Raw genomic sequence first — 14,927 nt, forward strand, 5'->3', positions numbered from 1 at the left:
GAAGAAATGTGGAGTCCCCCTCCTCCTCAGTTCACTTCTGCTCTCCACTCCTGACTCTTGGGAGTGTCTTTTCAGAGAAGAAAGGTGATGAGTTATCCACCTTTTAGAATTCCAAGCCCAGGCTACTGCACCTGCGACCTGCTGAATTACCAGCTGAGTTCCTGCAGACGAACCTGCCCAGCCTTCCTGCTACACAAGCATGGATTCTTCCCAGTCAATTCTGTCTCTCAGATTATGGGAGCTGCTCATACTTTCCCATCCCTTTCTCCCCTCATCACGTACATACCAGTGCACAGTCAGGGGGTGGAAAAAGTTGGTGTCTACCAACCACCAGCCTGGGGGACTCAACATTTCTTTCTTTCTCTTTTAAAAGATTTGTTTTCATTACAAAGTCAGATATACAGAGAGGAGGAGAGACAGAGAAAATTTTCCTCACTCCCCAAGTGATCGCAGCGGCTGCTGCTGTGCCGATGCGGAGCCAGGAGCCAGGAACTTCCTCCAGGTCTCCCACCTGGGTGCAGGGGGGTCCCAAAGCTTTGGGCCTTCCTTGACTGCTTTCCCAGGCCACAAGCAGGGAGATGGATGGGAAGTGGAGCGGGATTAGAACTGACACTCACAAACGACGGCGCCCATATACGATCCAGCGCGTTCAAGGAGAGGACTTTAGCCATTAGGCCACTGCCCCGGCCCCGGATTCAACATTTCTAATCTGGCAACCCTGAGAGAGGGAGAGCTAGGCCTTGGGGTGGAGCAAGCAAGAAGGGAACAGAGGAGTCGGAGTTAGGTGGGGCTGTGAGGCGCGAAAACAGGAAGGAAAGCCAAGTTGCTAGGACAAATTGTAACAACATAAAGCTGCCAATGAAGTGACGAAGTAGACAAGATTATTTTTAAAAGACCAACATAAGAACACAAGAGTCACTTCAGCAAGTATCGTTTGAAAGTTTTAGAAGATGGCAAATCTCTCCCGCTCGCTCGCTCGCTCGTGTTCTCTCTCTCTCTCTCTCTCTCACACACACACACACACACACACACACATATATCTTGGGCCGGAAACTTCCTGCAGTGTGGGACACTGCATCACTGCCAAGTCCACTTCCCCATCGTCCTCTTTTCCAACAGTGAAAACCATGGGCCCCCAAATCTGAGACGGAGATTTGGGTCCGCTTCACCAGAGGGCAGGCCAGGTGACCGTCCCAGCAGGTCATGTTTGGGGCCACCTCCCTCCTCCTTGTGATTCCAGTTTGGCCCTAAGCTCCTCCGTCTCTCCAGGTGGTCAAACACCTGATCCACCTCACCAGTTCCCGGCGGCTGTGCCAGCTGGGCTGAGGCGGGCGACGCTCTCGGGAAAGGACGCGGAGCGATGCCCCTCTAGGAGCAGACTGGAGCGGAACGCTCAGCAAAGAGCCCAGTCTCTCGGGGGAGGGACACGGTCCGGTGTCCTCGCAAGGTCCGGCGCTGATAGGTCGAGGGCAAAGAGGAGGTACCGTTTGCTGGGACATCTTCCCTGCCCCATACACACCCAATAGCTGACCCCGGCCAAGGATTACGCAGCCTATAGCAGTCTTCAGGCGAGACGAACGCAGCCAATGGCTGGCCCGGCGCATTCCGCAGGTGCCCGCCTTCCTGCGTCCACCATTCACGCCTCGGGCCCCCCAGGCACCGCCCCTCCCGAGCGTCCCGCCTCCAAGTCGCTCCGGCCGAGGTGGGCTGGAGGGGCGTGCTCTCGGGGGACTGGGGGCAGTCCGGGTCCTGGCCCGCCGCGCCGGTGGCCTCGGAGCAGGCCGACCGGGCGAGGTACCCCACTCTCACCTGGAGGCCCCTGCCCTTATTTTCCCCCTTCCCGCCGGCCCATGGTGCGAGGCTGGGAGCCGCCGCCCGGGTCGGACCGCGGTGAGTGATCCCCAGCCCCTAGGCCTTCCCCCCGCTCGCTGCCCCGCTACCTATTTGCTACCTCGGTGCTGGGAGGGCGTGGGGAGAGGGTGGAGGGAGGAGGAGAATTCTTGGGTGGAATCACCCGGTTCGTTCTCCTTTCTCCTCTGGACTTTTCGGTTCCCTGTTATGAGGGAGGGGAGGGTGTAGGGAGGAGAAACCGGGTTGGGACGTCCTTGGGGTGAGGGGAAGTCGCCGACCTCCCGGGGCTCATCGATTGCAGCAACTTTTTGTTCTCTGACCCAGTTTAGAGCCTTCTAGTCTGCCTGTGAAATGGAGGATACAGGATCGTTTCCTTCTCCTCCGCCCCCCCATCCCCATGACTACCTCCTGGCGACCTCGGCACACCCACAGAAACGGCCCGTGGGAAAGGTTGAGGGGGAAAAAAAATCAGGAAACCAAACAGGCGGCTCCCAAACCAAACAGAGGTTCCTGGTGTGACTCGAGCTGAGACCCGCTTGGTGGTAATGTGGGCCCAGTCCCATCAAGAGAGCTTTTGGAGCCTATGGATCTGCTCCCGTTGCGTTGCAAGCCCTTGTACAGTCCCTGATTAGCACATGTAGATAGTAATACTCGAGAAACTCACCCAAAATCAAAGATATTAAAACAAATGATGACTGCGTTGTATTTAAAAAGGACACCTATCAATACTTGGGTGTAGCCTTGAGAACTGTGTGTGACAATTGAGGTTTCCAAGTTATCTTTCTAGTATTGTAACTACACAGGGGTTTCTCAACCCTTCCCTACTCTTCCCTCATCTTGCAAACTTAAAAATGAGGGATGCCCAGGCCCCCAGTCCGGACCAATAATCACATCCACTGTAGGGGAGAGGAGGGCCTGGTTGCTGTTCCCAGGTCATGCCAGTGTGCTGTCTGCTCAAACGCTGTCCTCAGCTCTGGTTTCCAGGTTGGCCTTCCTGAAAGCGAAGTGAGCTCTAAATGCTCACTTTGGAATCAATCCCGCTGAGACTTGGGAAGGGTTCTTTTCCCAGGCCCTTCCTCCTGTCTTGCCCTGTGCTGATCCAACCATTGTGTCAATGTCTTTGTCCCAGTGTCTCTCCAGAGCATCTGACTTTCATGGGAACAGTTTACAGTGCATTAATTTTTCAGAGATTTTTGTCATATCAGATGATATTATGAAGCAGCAAAAACACAGGTGTTAGCAGTTTTGGAAGCACAGAACTGGCCCCAGCACACGGGATGGCTGAATAAAGCAGACAAGGAGGGCTGCCTCCCAGTGTCTAGTACCAGGGCCCTGTGAGTATTGACCAGGTATCCTAGGAGGTCAGGTGTGCCAAACGCCTGGCCCAGGTGAAACCTGTCTCCCCCATTCTCCAAGTACTAACCATGAACACCCCCTAGCCCTTTTAGACTTACTCGAGTTCTTGTAAGTCTCCCATCAACCGTTTTGTTCATTCACACCCAGCTGTTGAAGTGCTTACCCTGCCACTGTTAAATTGGAGGACAGAAGACAGAGTTTCTTCACCCGACTCAGCTGTCAGAACTTTGGGGGTCCATATGTGTTGTCTCATTCTTCACCATCCTAAAATTAAGTTGAAGATCCCTCAAAGTCCTTAAAGCCATGCGCACTGTACCACCCGAACACAGTACTTCATACCTTTATATAAAATGTCTGCTTTATTAGATATGACAGGGTCATATCTAATCTCCCACTTCAGTCACCCTTTCCTTTAACCCTAAACCCACATTGAGGCAGAAAGTTTTAAACTCCTCTTTTTCCTAGGATTTTGGAAACACTGAGACAAATTTTAACACAGCCCATTTTACTGCCCGCTGCCCAAGGGATATAGAATACTCAAGGGGTGGGAGGCTGGGTGGGGCTTCTCCCTTTATCTGCCCCTTACCCCAGATACAGAAAAAAAAGAATGTGGAAACAGTGGTTTTACCTACTTTCCTGTACCCCTTGACCCTTTGTGCCCTGATCAACTATGTAAAGATTATCACAATAAAATAATTTTTAAAAGAATAATAATAATAAAAAAGAATACTCAAAGAGAAAGATGTAGATTCCTACTTGGGGCTGATGTTATGGTGTAGTGGGTTAAGCTATTGCTTACAAGCAACCAACATCTAAGTACCAATTCAGGTCTCAGCTGTTCTACTTCAGATCCAGCTTCTTGCTAATGTGCCTAGGAAAGCAGCTGAGGATGGCCCAAGACCTCGAGCCCTGAGACCCATGTGGCAGTCCCTGAAGAAACTCATGGCTCCAGACTTCAGCCTAGCCCAGACCTGGCTGTTGTGGTCATTTAGGGAGTGAATGAGCAGATAGAAATTGTCTCTGTTCTCCCTTTCACTCTGCTTTTCAAATTAAACAAAATTTAAAGATACAAAGTTATTATTTGAAATATTCATCACTACCAACCCAATATTCATCATTCCGCAGCTTTCCTCCTGAGAGCACACAACACACTGCAGTGTCTTCATTGTCGTTCTAATTACTGCAGGATCTGCCCTACTTAAAATTGTTAAGAGCCACTTCCAGGAACCATGCACTACCCCTCTATCTCAGGAAGCCTGCCATAACTTGGGTTTTATGGAAGAGGAAACTAGATGTAGACAGTATGGCAGATATACTGTTTGCATTGCTGCCCATTATACCCAACAATCAAGTCAATGCTGTGAGAATCTGCAGGCTGTACCACCACATGAATTAAGTAAAATGTTTTCTTGGAGGCTTATTGCTGTGTCAGCCTCCCAGTTCCATTTTTCCTCACATGGGACCACTTTATGGCATACGCTGCGTTTTCTGCAAATTTAGAATGTCACAGTGTTTTTCAGAACAAAGTTAAGCAGATGTCAGATACTGGCATCATGTGCTCCAGCATGGGCTTCATGATAAGCCAGGTAGGCTATGCCTTCTATTTTTTTTCTTTTTGAAGATTTTTTATTTCTTTATTGGAAAGTCAGATATACAGAGAGGAGGAGACATAGAAAGGAAGATCTTCCGTCCGATAATTCACTCCCCAAGTGACCGCAACGGCCGATGCTATGCCGGTCCGGAGCCAGGATCCAGGAACTTCTTCCCGGTCTCCCAAACGGGTGCAGGGTCCCAAGGCTTTGGGCCGTCCTCAACTGCTTTCCCAGACCACAAGCAGGGAGCTGGATGGGAAGCGGAGCTGCCGGGATTAGAACCAGTGCCCATATGGGATCCCGGGTGTTCAAGGCAAGGACTTAAGCCACTAGGCCATGCCGCTGGGCCCTAGACTATGCCTTCTAACTGGTACCTGGCCAGGCACAGTGCTGCCCAAGCCACTATGCCCAGTGTGAGCCTGGCAGGGAAGAGAAAGGTAGCAGGAGCTATCACATTGGCAATTCCCATGACATTCAAAAAGACTCTGCGGATGCAATTCTCCCTGCAACAGTGGTTTCTGCACTTGCATAAAGCAGTACAATCCATTCTAAAATTGTATCCAAGCCCCCAAACTGTATGAAGTATAAAATTCATAAATACTCATGTTTCCTCCAACACTAGGTAGTACTAGCATTCTCCAAACACATTGAACAGTCCTGATCTTAACATTTATTTACTTATTTAAAAAGACTTATTTATTTTTATTTGAAAGGCAGATTTACAGATGTGAGAGAAAAGGTGTTCCATCTGCTGGTTTACTCCCTAAGTTCCCCCAATGGCTAGAACTGAGTTGATTTGAAGCCAGGAGCCTCTTTCAGGTCTCCAACGTGGGTGCAGGATCCCCAGGACTTGGGTCATCCTCCACTACCTTTCCAGACCATAGGAAGGGAGCTGGATGGGAAGTGGAACTGCCAGCACACCAACTGGTGCCTATCATGGGATGCTGGTGCCACAGGGTGGCAGATTAGTGAGTTGTACCATGGCACCAGCCCAAGATTTATTTTTATTGGAAAGGCAGAGTTACAGAGCAAGGAGAGACACAGAGAGAGGTTTTCCACCCTTGGGTTCATTCTCTAAATGGATGCAATAGCTGGAACTGAGCCAATCCAAAGCCAGGAGCTTCCTCTGGCTCCCCCACGGCTTTGGGCCATCCTCCTCTGCTTTCCCAGGCCACAAGCAGGGAGCAGGATAGGAAGTGGAGCAGCCAGAATATGAACAGGGGCCTGTGCAAGATGCTGGTATCACAGCTCAATCATGGTCTCCCATGTGTGCAGCAGGAACCTAATCACTTGAGCTATCACCACTGCCTCCCTAGATCTGCTGGTAGGAGGCTAGAGTCAAGAGCCAGTGCTAGGTCTTGAACCAGGTACTCCCACAAGTGACATGGGGGTTTTAATCACTAAGCTTAACACACACATATTCTAATATATATAAATATATTAATATATATTTAAAATTTTATTTATTTTTATTGGAAAGGCAGATATACAGAGGAGGAGAGACAGAGAGGAAGATCTTCTGTCCGATGATTCACTCCCCAAGTGACCACAACGGTGGGTGCTATGCCGATCCGGAGCCAGGAGCCAGGAACTTCTTCCAAGTCTCCCATGTGGGTACAGGGTCCCAAGACTTTGAGCTGTCCTCAACTGCTTTCCCAGGCCACAAGCAGGGAGCTGGATGGGAAGTGGAGCTGCCAGGATTAGAACCGGTGCCCATATGGGATCCCAGCACATTCAATGTGAGGACCAATGTGAGGACTTTAACCACTAGGCCAGCGTGCCAGGCCCTAAATATATTTTTGAATGTATTTATTTTTGTTGAAAGGTCAGATATACAGAGAGGAGAGACAGAAAGATCTTCCATCTGTTGATTCACTCCTCAAGTGGTCGCAATGGCTGGAGCTGAGCTTATCCAGAGCCAGGAGCTTCTTCCTGGTCTCCCACATGGACACAGGGACTCAAGACTTTGGGCTGTCCTTGACTGCTTTCCCAGGCCACAAGCAGGGAGCTGGTTGGGAAGCAGGCCACTGGGATTAGAACCGGCGGCCATATGGGATCCCAGCGGCACTTGCAAGGCGAGAACTTTAACCACTATGCTATCACACCAAGCCCCAGACTTGATTCTTGTGTGTGTGTGCCAGTACAGGGTCCAACACTATCCATCACCCCATTCAGCTTATGCACATGCTGGTTGTTGCAGTTGCTGGGTCAGTTCTGTTTCCAGCCCTGTCTTCCACATGAACTGGTGGGTGTTGCAGTCCAGCCCAATCCTGCCCACTGCATACTCAGCCCTCATGCAAACTAGTGGGAGCTGCAGCCTAGTCAGGGCAACTCCTCATAACACCCACCAGTCCTGCCCCCTACCCTGGTTCCCATGCTTACCAGTATGTACCACAGACTTGTTCAGTCTGTCCCACATCTCATTTAGCTCTAGTACATGTCATTGGGCATTGAAGCCTAGTGCAACCCAAACTGCCTTATTATCCAGCCCACACACATACTGGCAGGTGCTATTCTCTGTCTAGCCACCCCTGCTCCAATCCTGGTTTTCGTGTTCTCCAGTGGGAGTGGTAACCCAAGAGGGAGGAGTCCACTATTTCCCTCCGAGGCCACTCCCACTCCTGGATTATATACTCTCCAGGTAGTTCTGCAGTTTAACTTGACAGATTTAGCCCTCAGTGCCAGCCTCTGCCACCTGATGATGTGGCAAAGCCCAACCAACCCTCACCCACTCTAAGTTTTTGCTTGCACCAGTCGGAACAGTCAGCCCAATCTGGCCCTTCCCCAATCTAGCTCACATGAGGCCCACAGATGTTGTAGCCCTGCCAGATCTGGTCTGCCCACATCCCAACTCATGCTCTCCAGTGGGAGTGGCAGTCCAGCAGGGGAGCCCTCCACATTCCCCCTACCAGCTTTGTGTCCCTCCCCCCCCTCCGGTTCTCATGTGTGCTGGTTGGTTGCTGCGACCCTGTCTGGCATGGCCCCCTTCACCTTGGCACTTGCCGGTGGGTTTTGTAGCCTGGCCTGGCCCACCCTCAATTACAGCTGATGCTGGTGAGGGTTATAACCTAGCCCAGCCAAGCAGGCATCCAATCCCAGCTGTAATGTGCACTGGTATGTGTTGCAACCATATCTGGCCCTACCTATACTCTGTTCTGGCACTCAGATTCGCCAGCGGGTGATGTGAACTGGTTTAGCCTGGTCTGCCCCAAACCTATGCCAAATGTATGCCAGTGGGTACCTTTCCCTGGCCTGGTCTGGGATGCTCCCTATCATGGTTCTTGCACTATCATGCAGGGACTGTGTCCTGCCAAAGGAGTGCCTAGGCTCCTCCATCAGAACCTCTCCCAGTACCAGATTTCATGCATACTGGTGGGTCCATGGGACAGCCCTACTTAGTCCACTTCCTGTCCTGGCAGTAACAGAAGTCTTTCCTGACCGACCTTCAACCCATTCCAGTTCCTACTGTTGGATGTTTCAGCCCAGCCGAGGCTCATCCAGACCCACACACTGCTTACACATGGCTCAGTAGGGGCAGAGAACTAGCCTAGTCCATCCTACATCTACCGTGGTCCTCCAGAGCACCAGATGGTGCTGGGGTCTAGCCCAGTTAGGTGCATCCAATCCCAGTCTGTCTACACTTGTGCCAAGGGAGACTGCAGCCATGTCCAGACCAGAATACAGCTCCTCGCAACTCCAGTCCCCACACTCACCAATGTGTCTTCTTAGCTCCCCAATTAGGCCTGTTTCCAGCCAGACTGTGTGCATACCAGTGGTTGCTCTGACTCAGGTTGGCATAGCCCCTCACCTGTCTTGGCCTTTGCCGTAGATGCTGTGTCCTAGCATCCCTGGCTCATGCAGACCAGTCAGTGTAACAGCTTAGCTTGGCATGACCTGTGCTCCATTCTGATTTCTGTTCTTCCTTGTGAGTTAACGTTTGCTTAGCCCTGCCAAGTCTACCCCCTTCCAGTAGCAGCCTGGTCCACCCCACATCCTGTTCTAGGATGCACATTCAGGTGCTACTTCCTTGACCGCCCAGACTTTTGTTGATTCCTTTACCTGTAAGTGATGGCAGGTTCCATGGTCACATCTAGCTCAGCCTATCACCACCCCAACTCGCGAGCTAACCAACGGAACTTGTATTTCCACAGGGTTGGGCCCACACTTCCCCAGAGAATCTACCCCCAGATCTGGTTCTCTCGCATGTTGGTTAGTGTTCTAACCCTCCCAAGTGTGACCCATCCCCTGTTCTACCACTCACTCAGGTACCTAGCCCTGCCAGACAGGCCCCCAGCCATAGCTTTCGTGTGCACTGGTGTCTGGCAGTCAGTGATGCTCTATGCTAACAGGCCATCTCAGGATTCCTATGTGGGCTGGTGAATCAGTCTGGCCCAAGTAAAATTTTGTTTTTATTTGAATGGCAGAGAGATCTTCCATCCACTGGTTCATTCCTCATATGCTGGCAATAGCCAGGGGCTGGAGCAGGCTACAGCCAGGAACAAGGTTGCGATTCCTGGAAGATGAAGGGTAACAGGTGAAGGGTCGCTCAAACATACAGAGGAACTCAGGTATAACTAGCAAGAAGATAATCTGAAAATAGCGAGAGCAGGTGTTTCAGAAAAGAAGTGTGGTGAGAGGCTATCCCTATGGTCTCTAAGCCCTGAAAAGGCAGGGCGAGCTACAGCTGGGAGCTTCCTGGAGCTGGTTACAGTTTATAAAAGGACTAGCTGACTGCTTTGGAGGAGAAAGCTGGGCTGCAAAGATAAGAGCAGGAGGCCTTGGCCCTGTGTGGATGGAGGAGGAGGGGGCTCCCTGAGAGAGGCTGAGCTATTGGGAGAGACAAAAGCTGGGGGCAGGGCCTAACCTTTGTTCCTGCTACCTTCTGCACAAGCTTAGCACCAAGGGGAGGGAACCCTGCCTGGGCTAGATCTTTGACTTGTATCATCCTATTGCGAAGCAGAAAGCCCACAAGATATCTGATGTGGGCTTGGGCGTGAAGGACTGTCACTCCTCTCCTCACAACACCCCACCACCAAGAAGAGAAAGTGGAAAAGGGAGTTGAGGGCTGGATAGAATCCAGTGCTGTGCCACCTCCACAGTCATCACTGTTCTCGCCACTTTCAGGAGCCTAAAAGGTTAGTCACAGTTATGCGATGACTGCTTTTGGTTTGGGTGGCTGAATCTTCACTTGATGACTCTTGTATGACAGTTGGGAGAGTTTCCTGAAATGAGTTTGAATTAGAAAGATAAAGGCTCTAGGTGCCAGGATCTGGCCCAGCGGTCAAGGCCTGGCTCAGGACAGCCACAGTTCACATCTGAGAGCCCGAGTTCCAGTCCCAGCTCTACTCCCTGCACCTGGGAGGCAGCAGGTGCTCCAGCACTTGGGATCTTGCTTCCCTCATGGGAGACCTGGATCAAATGTCTGACTCCTGACTTTGACTTAGCACAGCCTTGGCTTTTGAGGAGTAAATCAGCAGAAGGGGCTCTTTCTCCCTCTTTGCCTCTCCAATAGTTAATACAAATCAAACAAACAAGTAAAGGCTCTAAAAGGATGCCTTTTCCTTCTTACCCTCTCAAGACAGATTTTTCAGTGACAATACTAAGCACATGATACGAGGTGGTTTTTTTTTTAAAGATTTATTTATTTATTGCAAAGTCAGATATATACAGAGAGAAGAGACAGAAAGGAAGATCTTCCATCCAATGATTCACTCCCCAAGTGACCACAACAGCCGGAGCCAGGATCCAGGAACTTTTTCCGGGTATCCCACGTGGGTGCAGGGTCCCAAAGCTTTGGGCTGTCCTCAATTGCTTTCCCAGGCCACAAGCAGGCAGCTGGATGGGAAGTGGAGCAACCAGGATTAGAACCGGCAGCCATATGGGATCCCAGCGCGTTCAAGGCAAGGACTTTAGGCGCTAGGCCACTGCGCCGGGCCCCGAGGTGGTTTAATGTCTGAACTTCTCACACAGAAAATGGAGGTTACACAGCATGATGATTTTTTTTTATCAATAGTATAATTTTTTTTTAAGATTTATTTTTATTATTTTTTTATTGGAAAGGCGGATATACAGAGAGGAGAGACAGAGAGGAAGATCTTCCATCCGATGATTCACTCCCCAAGTGACCGCAACAGCCGATGCCATGCTGATCTGAAGCCAGGAGCCTCTTCCGGGTCTCCCACGCGGGTGCAGGGTCCCAAAGCTTTGGGCCGTCCTCGACTGCTTTCCCGGGCCACAGGCAGGGAGCTGGAAGGGAAGCGGGGCTGCCGGGATAGAACCGGCGCCCATATGGATCCCGGGTGTGCAAGGCGAGGACCTTAACCACTGTGCCACCATGCCGGGCCCCTAGCATGATGTTGTTTTTTTTTTTATTGTTATTAACATTGTATTATGTGATACAGTTTTATAGGCACTGGGGATTCCCCCCCCCCCATATCCCTCCCCCCATAGTGGATTCCTCCACCTTGCTGTATGACCACAGTTCAAGTTCAGTTGAGATTCCTTCATTGCAAGCATATACCTAGCATAAAGTCCAGCTAGCATGATGATTTTATGAGGTTGAGAAAACTCAGAGAACTTGTTGAAGCACTTTGAAAGGTAGTTCATGGCACACACAGAAGGCTGTTTGGTGTCCAGGGGTTTGGAAGCTGTGGAGCCCAGGGTGCTAATGAAGGCGCTGCAGTGACTGAGCACTTTGTCTTCCTATTACAGCTTTCCCTGGAGGGCACGCGTCAGAAAGCACCATGCCTCCCAATAAAGAGGCCGGCAGTCTTCACAGCTCCACAGCGGGTCTCATCTGCCTGCCTCCCATCTCTGAGGAGCTGCAGCTTGTGTGGACACAGGCAGCTCAGACCAGTGAGCTGGATAGCAACGAACACCTGCTACAGACCTTCAGCTACTTCCCCTATCCCAGCCTGGCAGACATCGCCCTGCTCTGCCTTCGTTACGGGCTGCAGATGGAGAAGGTCAAGACTTGGTTCATGGCCCAGCGCCTGCGCTGTGGCATCAGCTGGTCATCTGAAGAGATCGAAGAGACTCGGGCCCGAGTGGTCTATCATCGGGACCAACTCCATTTCAAATCCCTTCTCTCTTTTACTCACCACGCAGGGCGGCCCCCAGAGGAGGTTGCTCCTCTTGCAGTGCCACATCCAGAGCAAGCTGGTCTTGGAACAGGTCCTCTGACTCCCAGCGTGCCTACTCAGGTGAAAGGATTAAAAGTGGAGCCAGAGGAGCCCTCTCAGATAACACCATTGCCACGAAGTCACCAGAAAGCCAAGGAGCCCCTGCCAGCACCGGCAAGTGGGGCATTTGCCCATCGGTCAGATGCTTGGCATGAACTTCAAAGCAGTGGCCTGTGTAAGGAGCAGGCAGGTAGGGGGCCTGAGCCATCACACGGTGCAGGGACTGCCTCCTGGAACCACTCCCGGGCTGTCCACCAGCCCCATGCCGGGGATAAGCCTCCACCCATCTCATTACTTGCCAGTAGCTGTAAGGAGGAGTCAGCATCTAGCACGACTCCGCCTCCTCCTCCTACCTCTTCTTCCTCTTACCAAGTCCTGGCTCATGGAGCCACTGCCACCTCTAAACCCCTGCAGCGACAGTCGTTGTCGCCCAGTGAACAGGCACTACCCCCTCATCTGGAGCCAGCCTGGCCCCAAGGGCTAAGGCATCATCACTCAGCGTCAGGTAGGGTCGGTGCCATGGAGTATCTCTCCCCAGATATGCAGCGCCAGCGGAAGCCAAAACGTAAAACCAAAGAGCAGCTGGCAATCCTCAAGTCCTTTTTCTTACAGTGCCAATGGGCACGGCGTGAGGATTACCATAAACTAGAGCAGATGACCGGTTTACCTCGTCCTGAGATCATTCAGTGGTTTGGAGACACACGTTATGCCTTGAAGCATGGGCAACTAAAATGGTTCCGGGACAATGCAGTACCTGGGGCCCCTGCTTTTCAAGACTCAGCCAATCGCACCCCACCCCCATCAACCCGCTCGCTGAGTGAATGGGCAGAGACGCCGCCTCTGCCGGTCCCCCCGCCCCCACCGGATATACGACCCCTGGAGAGATACTGGGCAGCCCACCAGCAGCTGCGAGAGACCGACATCCCTCAACTGAGTCAGGCATCAAGGCTTAGTGCCCAACAGATACGGGACTGGTTTGATTCTCGATTACCTGAGCCAGCTGAGGTGGTAGTTAGTCTAGATGAAGAGGAAGAGGAAGAAGAAGAGGAAGACTTGCCAGAAGATGGTGAGGAAGAAGAGGAGGAGGAAGATGATGATGAGGATGAGGATGATGTGATCATACAGGACTAAGTGGGGGACCAAGGGAGGACTGGTCTGGAGGTTGGAGACAATTTAGCAACTGTTTAAAACAAAAGAAACCAAAATTTTAAAAAAAATTATCTTGTGGCAAAGAACTACAAACCTCCGTGTTCTTCAGGGTGGGTGATGGGGGCTGTGGTGCTCACGGGCCGGGAGGATGGCTGGAGGACACAGAGGACATACAGGCTCAAGCCTCAAGGTGACAAGTACTAAGGATCTGGGCAGATGATGGGCTGGGAACTGGCTCTTCTTTCTCTTGTATCTGCTGGGTTTTTTGTTTGTTTCACCTAAGTACACAGGAGGAGGACTGGAAAGGAGGAGTAGAGAATTCAGATACAGTGGCTTCCAGGGCATCCCGCAGCCCCCTTTCTTTCCCTTAGACATTCAGGCCGCCTTGCACTCCTTTTCTCTGAGTGTAACTCCATGCATCAAACAACTAAGACTCTCAAGATACATGCCACTCTCATCACAAATAATTCCTCGTTGTGTTCCCCACTTGACCTTTATGAGTTTCACCTGCTTCATCAGTGAATCACACAGTAGCAGAATGTTCTCATTTCTGACACTGGGACCACTTGGCCTTATACTTTTGACCTCTTTCCAAAATCACCTCTCCTCTGTCTGTCTCAGGGTAAATCTGCCCACACAGAGTTTGTGATACAGTGTAATAATTGTGTGGAGGATAATTTTGACTGGATATTTATTGAAGGGAGTTATGAGAGATGTCCTTTTAAAATGTAAAATTATAAGGGTTGGGAAGGGACTGTTTCTTCTAGTCAAACGGTGGTAAACATAGGTTCAAGGTTTGGTTTTACAAACCAGGCACTATTTCCTGTCCAGCTCAACTGACACTGGATTTTCCTCTTTCTGCCACTGGGTCAGCTTTTACCCAGAAGAGACTTTTTGTACTCTTTAAAGGAACTTCTGGGAGACAAAGGTACCATTGTTTTCCCATGGAATTGCTGCTCTTTTAGAATGGTTTTCATCAGTTGGATTCATATATAAACAAACAGATATCTAAAAACAAGAGTGCAAAACCCAGATGGCTAGAGTAATAAAAGGCCAAAAAATAAAATTGTTTTTCTCTTCTCCAGTTTGCCACTTCTATGGTTTAGGGATGAATGGGACCAATTTCATTCGTGTTTTTATAAGGTAATTTTAATTTAATAAGGTGAATTTAATAACAACTTTAAAAGGTAGCAGATTAGTGTTTGTCTCTTTGACAGTTTGCTTTTCAGTCACCGACAATGATTGGAATGTCTGAGGCATCACAATGACCGAACAGTCTGGAGGTGACTCCACTTGGCCATTCCACTGTTCAACAGCTTGTAATCACAATAGGGTTGCAGTAGTCAGTAAAAAAACATCTAAAATGGTTCCAGGACAATTTATCTATATATTTCAGTAAGCTGAAAGCATGTCTCCAACTGTTCTTTTAACCAAGGAAAATCAACATATGTCATAGTAAGTAGGCATGGAAGAAAGAGTCTGTAAATAGAAAAAGTATAACCCACAAAGACAAGGGCCAGAAGTGTGGCTTATTACCCTGGCAGTGGGACAATATAAAGCTAACAAATGAAATATGGTTGATGCGTGTACTAACCCCATTCCACTCCACCGCAGCTCCAGCATGATGGCAAGAATAATAACTTTTCCTGCAACTTACAGGAAATGAAGGGAGCTACATGATGTCTTCTGGCAATGATGCAAACATTGTCCTGAAGCCTGAGGCCTTAAAACCTGATCAGTTTCCTGCAAGGTAACACAGGGTGTGCAGGTAGGTCAAGACTGGGAGATTAAGATGGAG

The 14,927-nt window shown here is 50.3% G+C and overlaps 1 protein-coding gene across 1 annotated transcript; it reads left to right on the plus strand.

Annotated features, from left to right (window-relative positions):
• Positions 1 to 1,736: 1,736 nt before the first annotated feature.
• HOMEZ (homeobox and leucine zipper encoding) lies at positions 1,737 to 14,208 on the plus strand. Its single transcript, XM_040969493.1, has 2 exons — positions 1,737 to 1,890; positions 11,511 to 14,208. Exons 1-2 carry the CDS (start codon positions 1,851 to 1,853, stop codon positions 13,109 to 13,111), a joined length of 1,641 nt encoding a protein of 546 aa, XP_040825427.1. The 5' UTR covers positions 1,737 to 1,850; the 3' UTR covers positions 13,112 to 14,208.
• Positions 14,209 to 14,927: the final 719 nt, after the last annotated feature.

The sequence above is a fragment of the Ochotona curzoniae genome, unplaced genomic scaffold (assembly GCF_017591425.1).
Source record: "Ochotona curzoniae isolate NIBS_2020 unplaced genomic scaffold, NIBS_Ocur_1.0 scaffold_4701, whole genome shotgun sequence".
Lineage (NCBI taxonomy): Eukaryota > Metazoa > Chordata > Mammalia > Lagomorpha > Ochotonidae > Ochotona > Ochotona curzoniae.

Coding starts and splice junctions, on each gene's coding strand:
- HOMEZ (XM_040969493.1), top strand. CDS start 1,851: ATGGTGCGAGGCTGGGAGCCGCCGCCCGGGTCGGACCGCG. Junction 1,891..11,510: donor GCCGCCCGGGTCGGACCGCG/GTGAGTGATCCC, acceptor TTCCTATTACAG/CTTTCCCTGGAGGGCACGCG.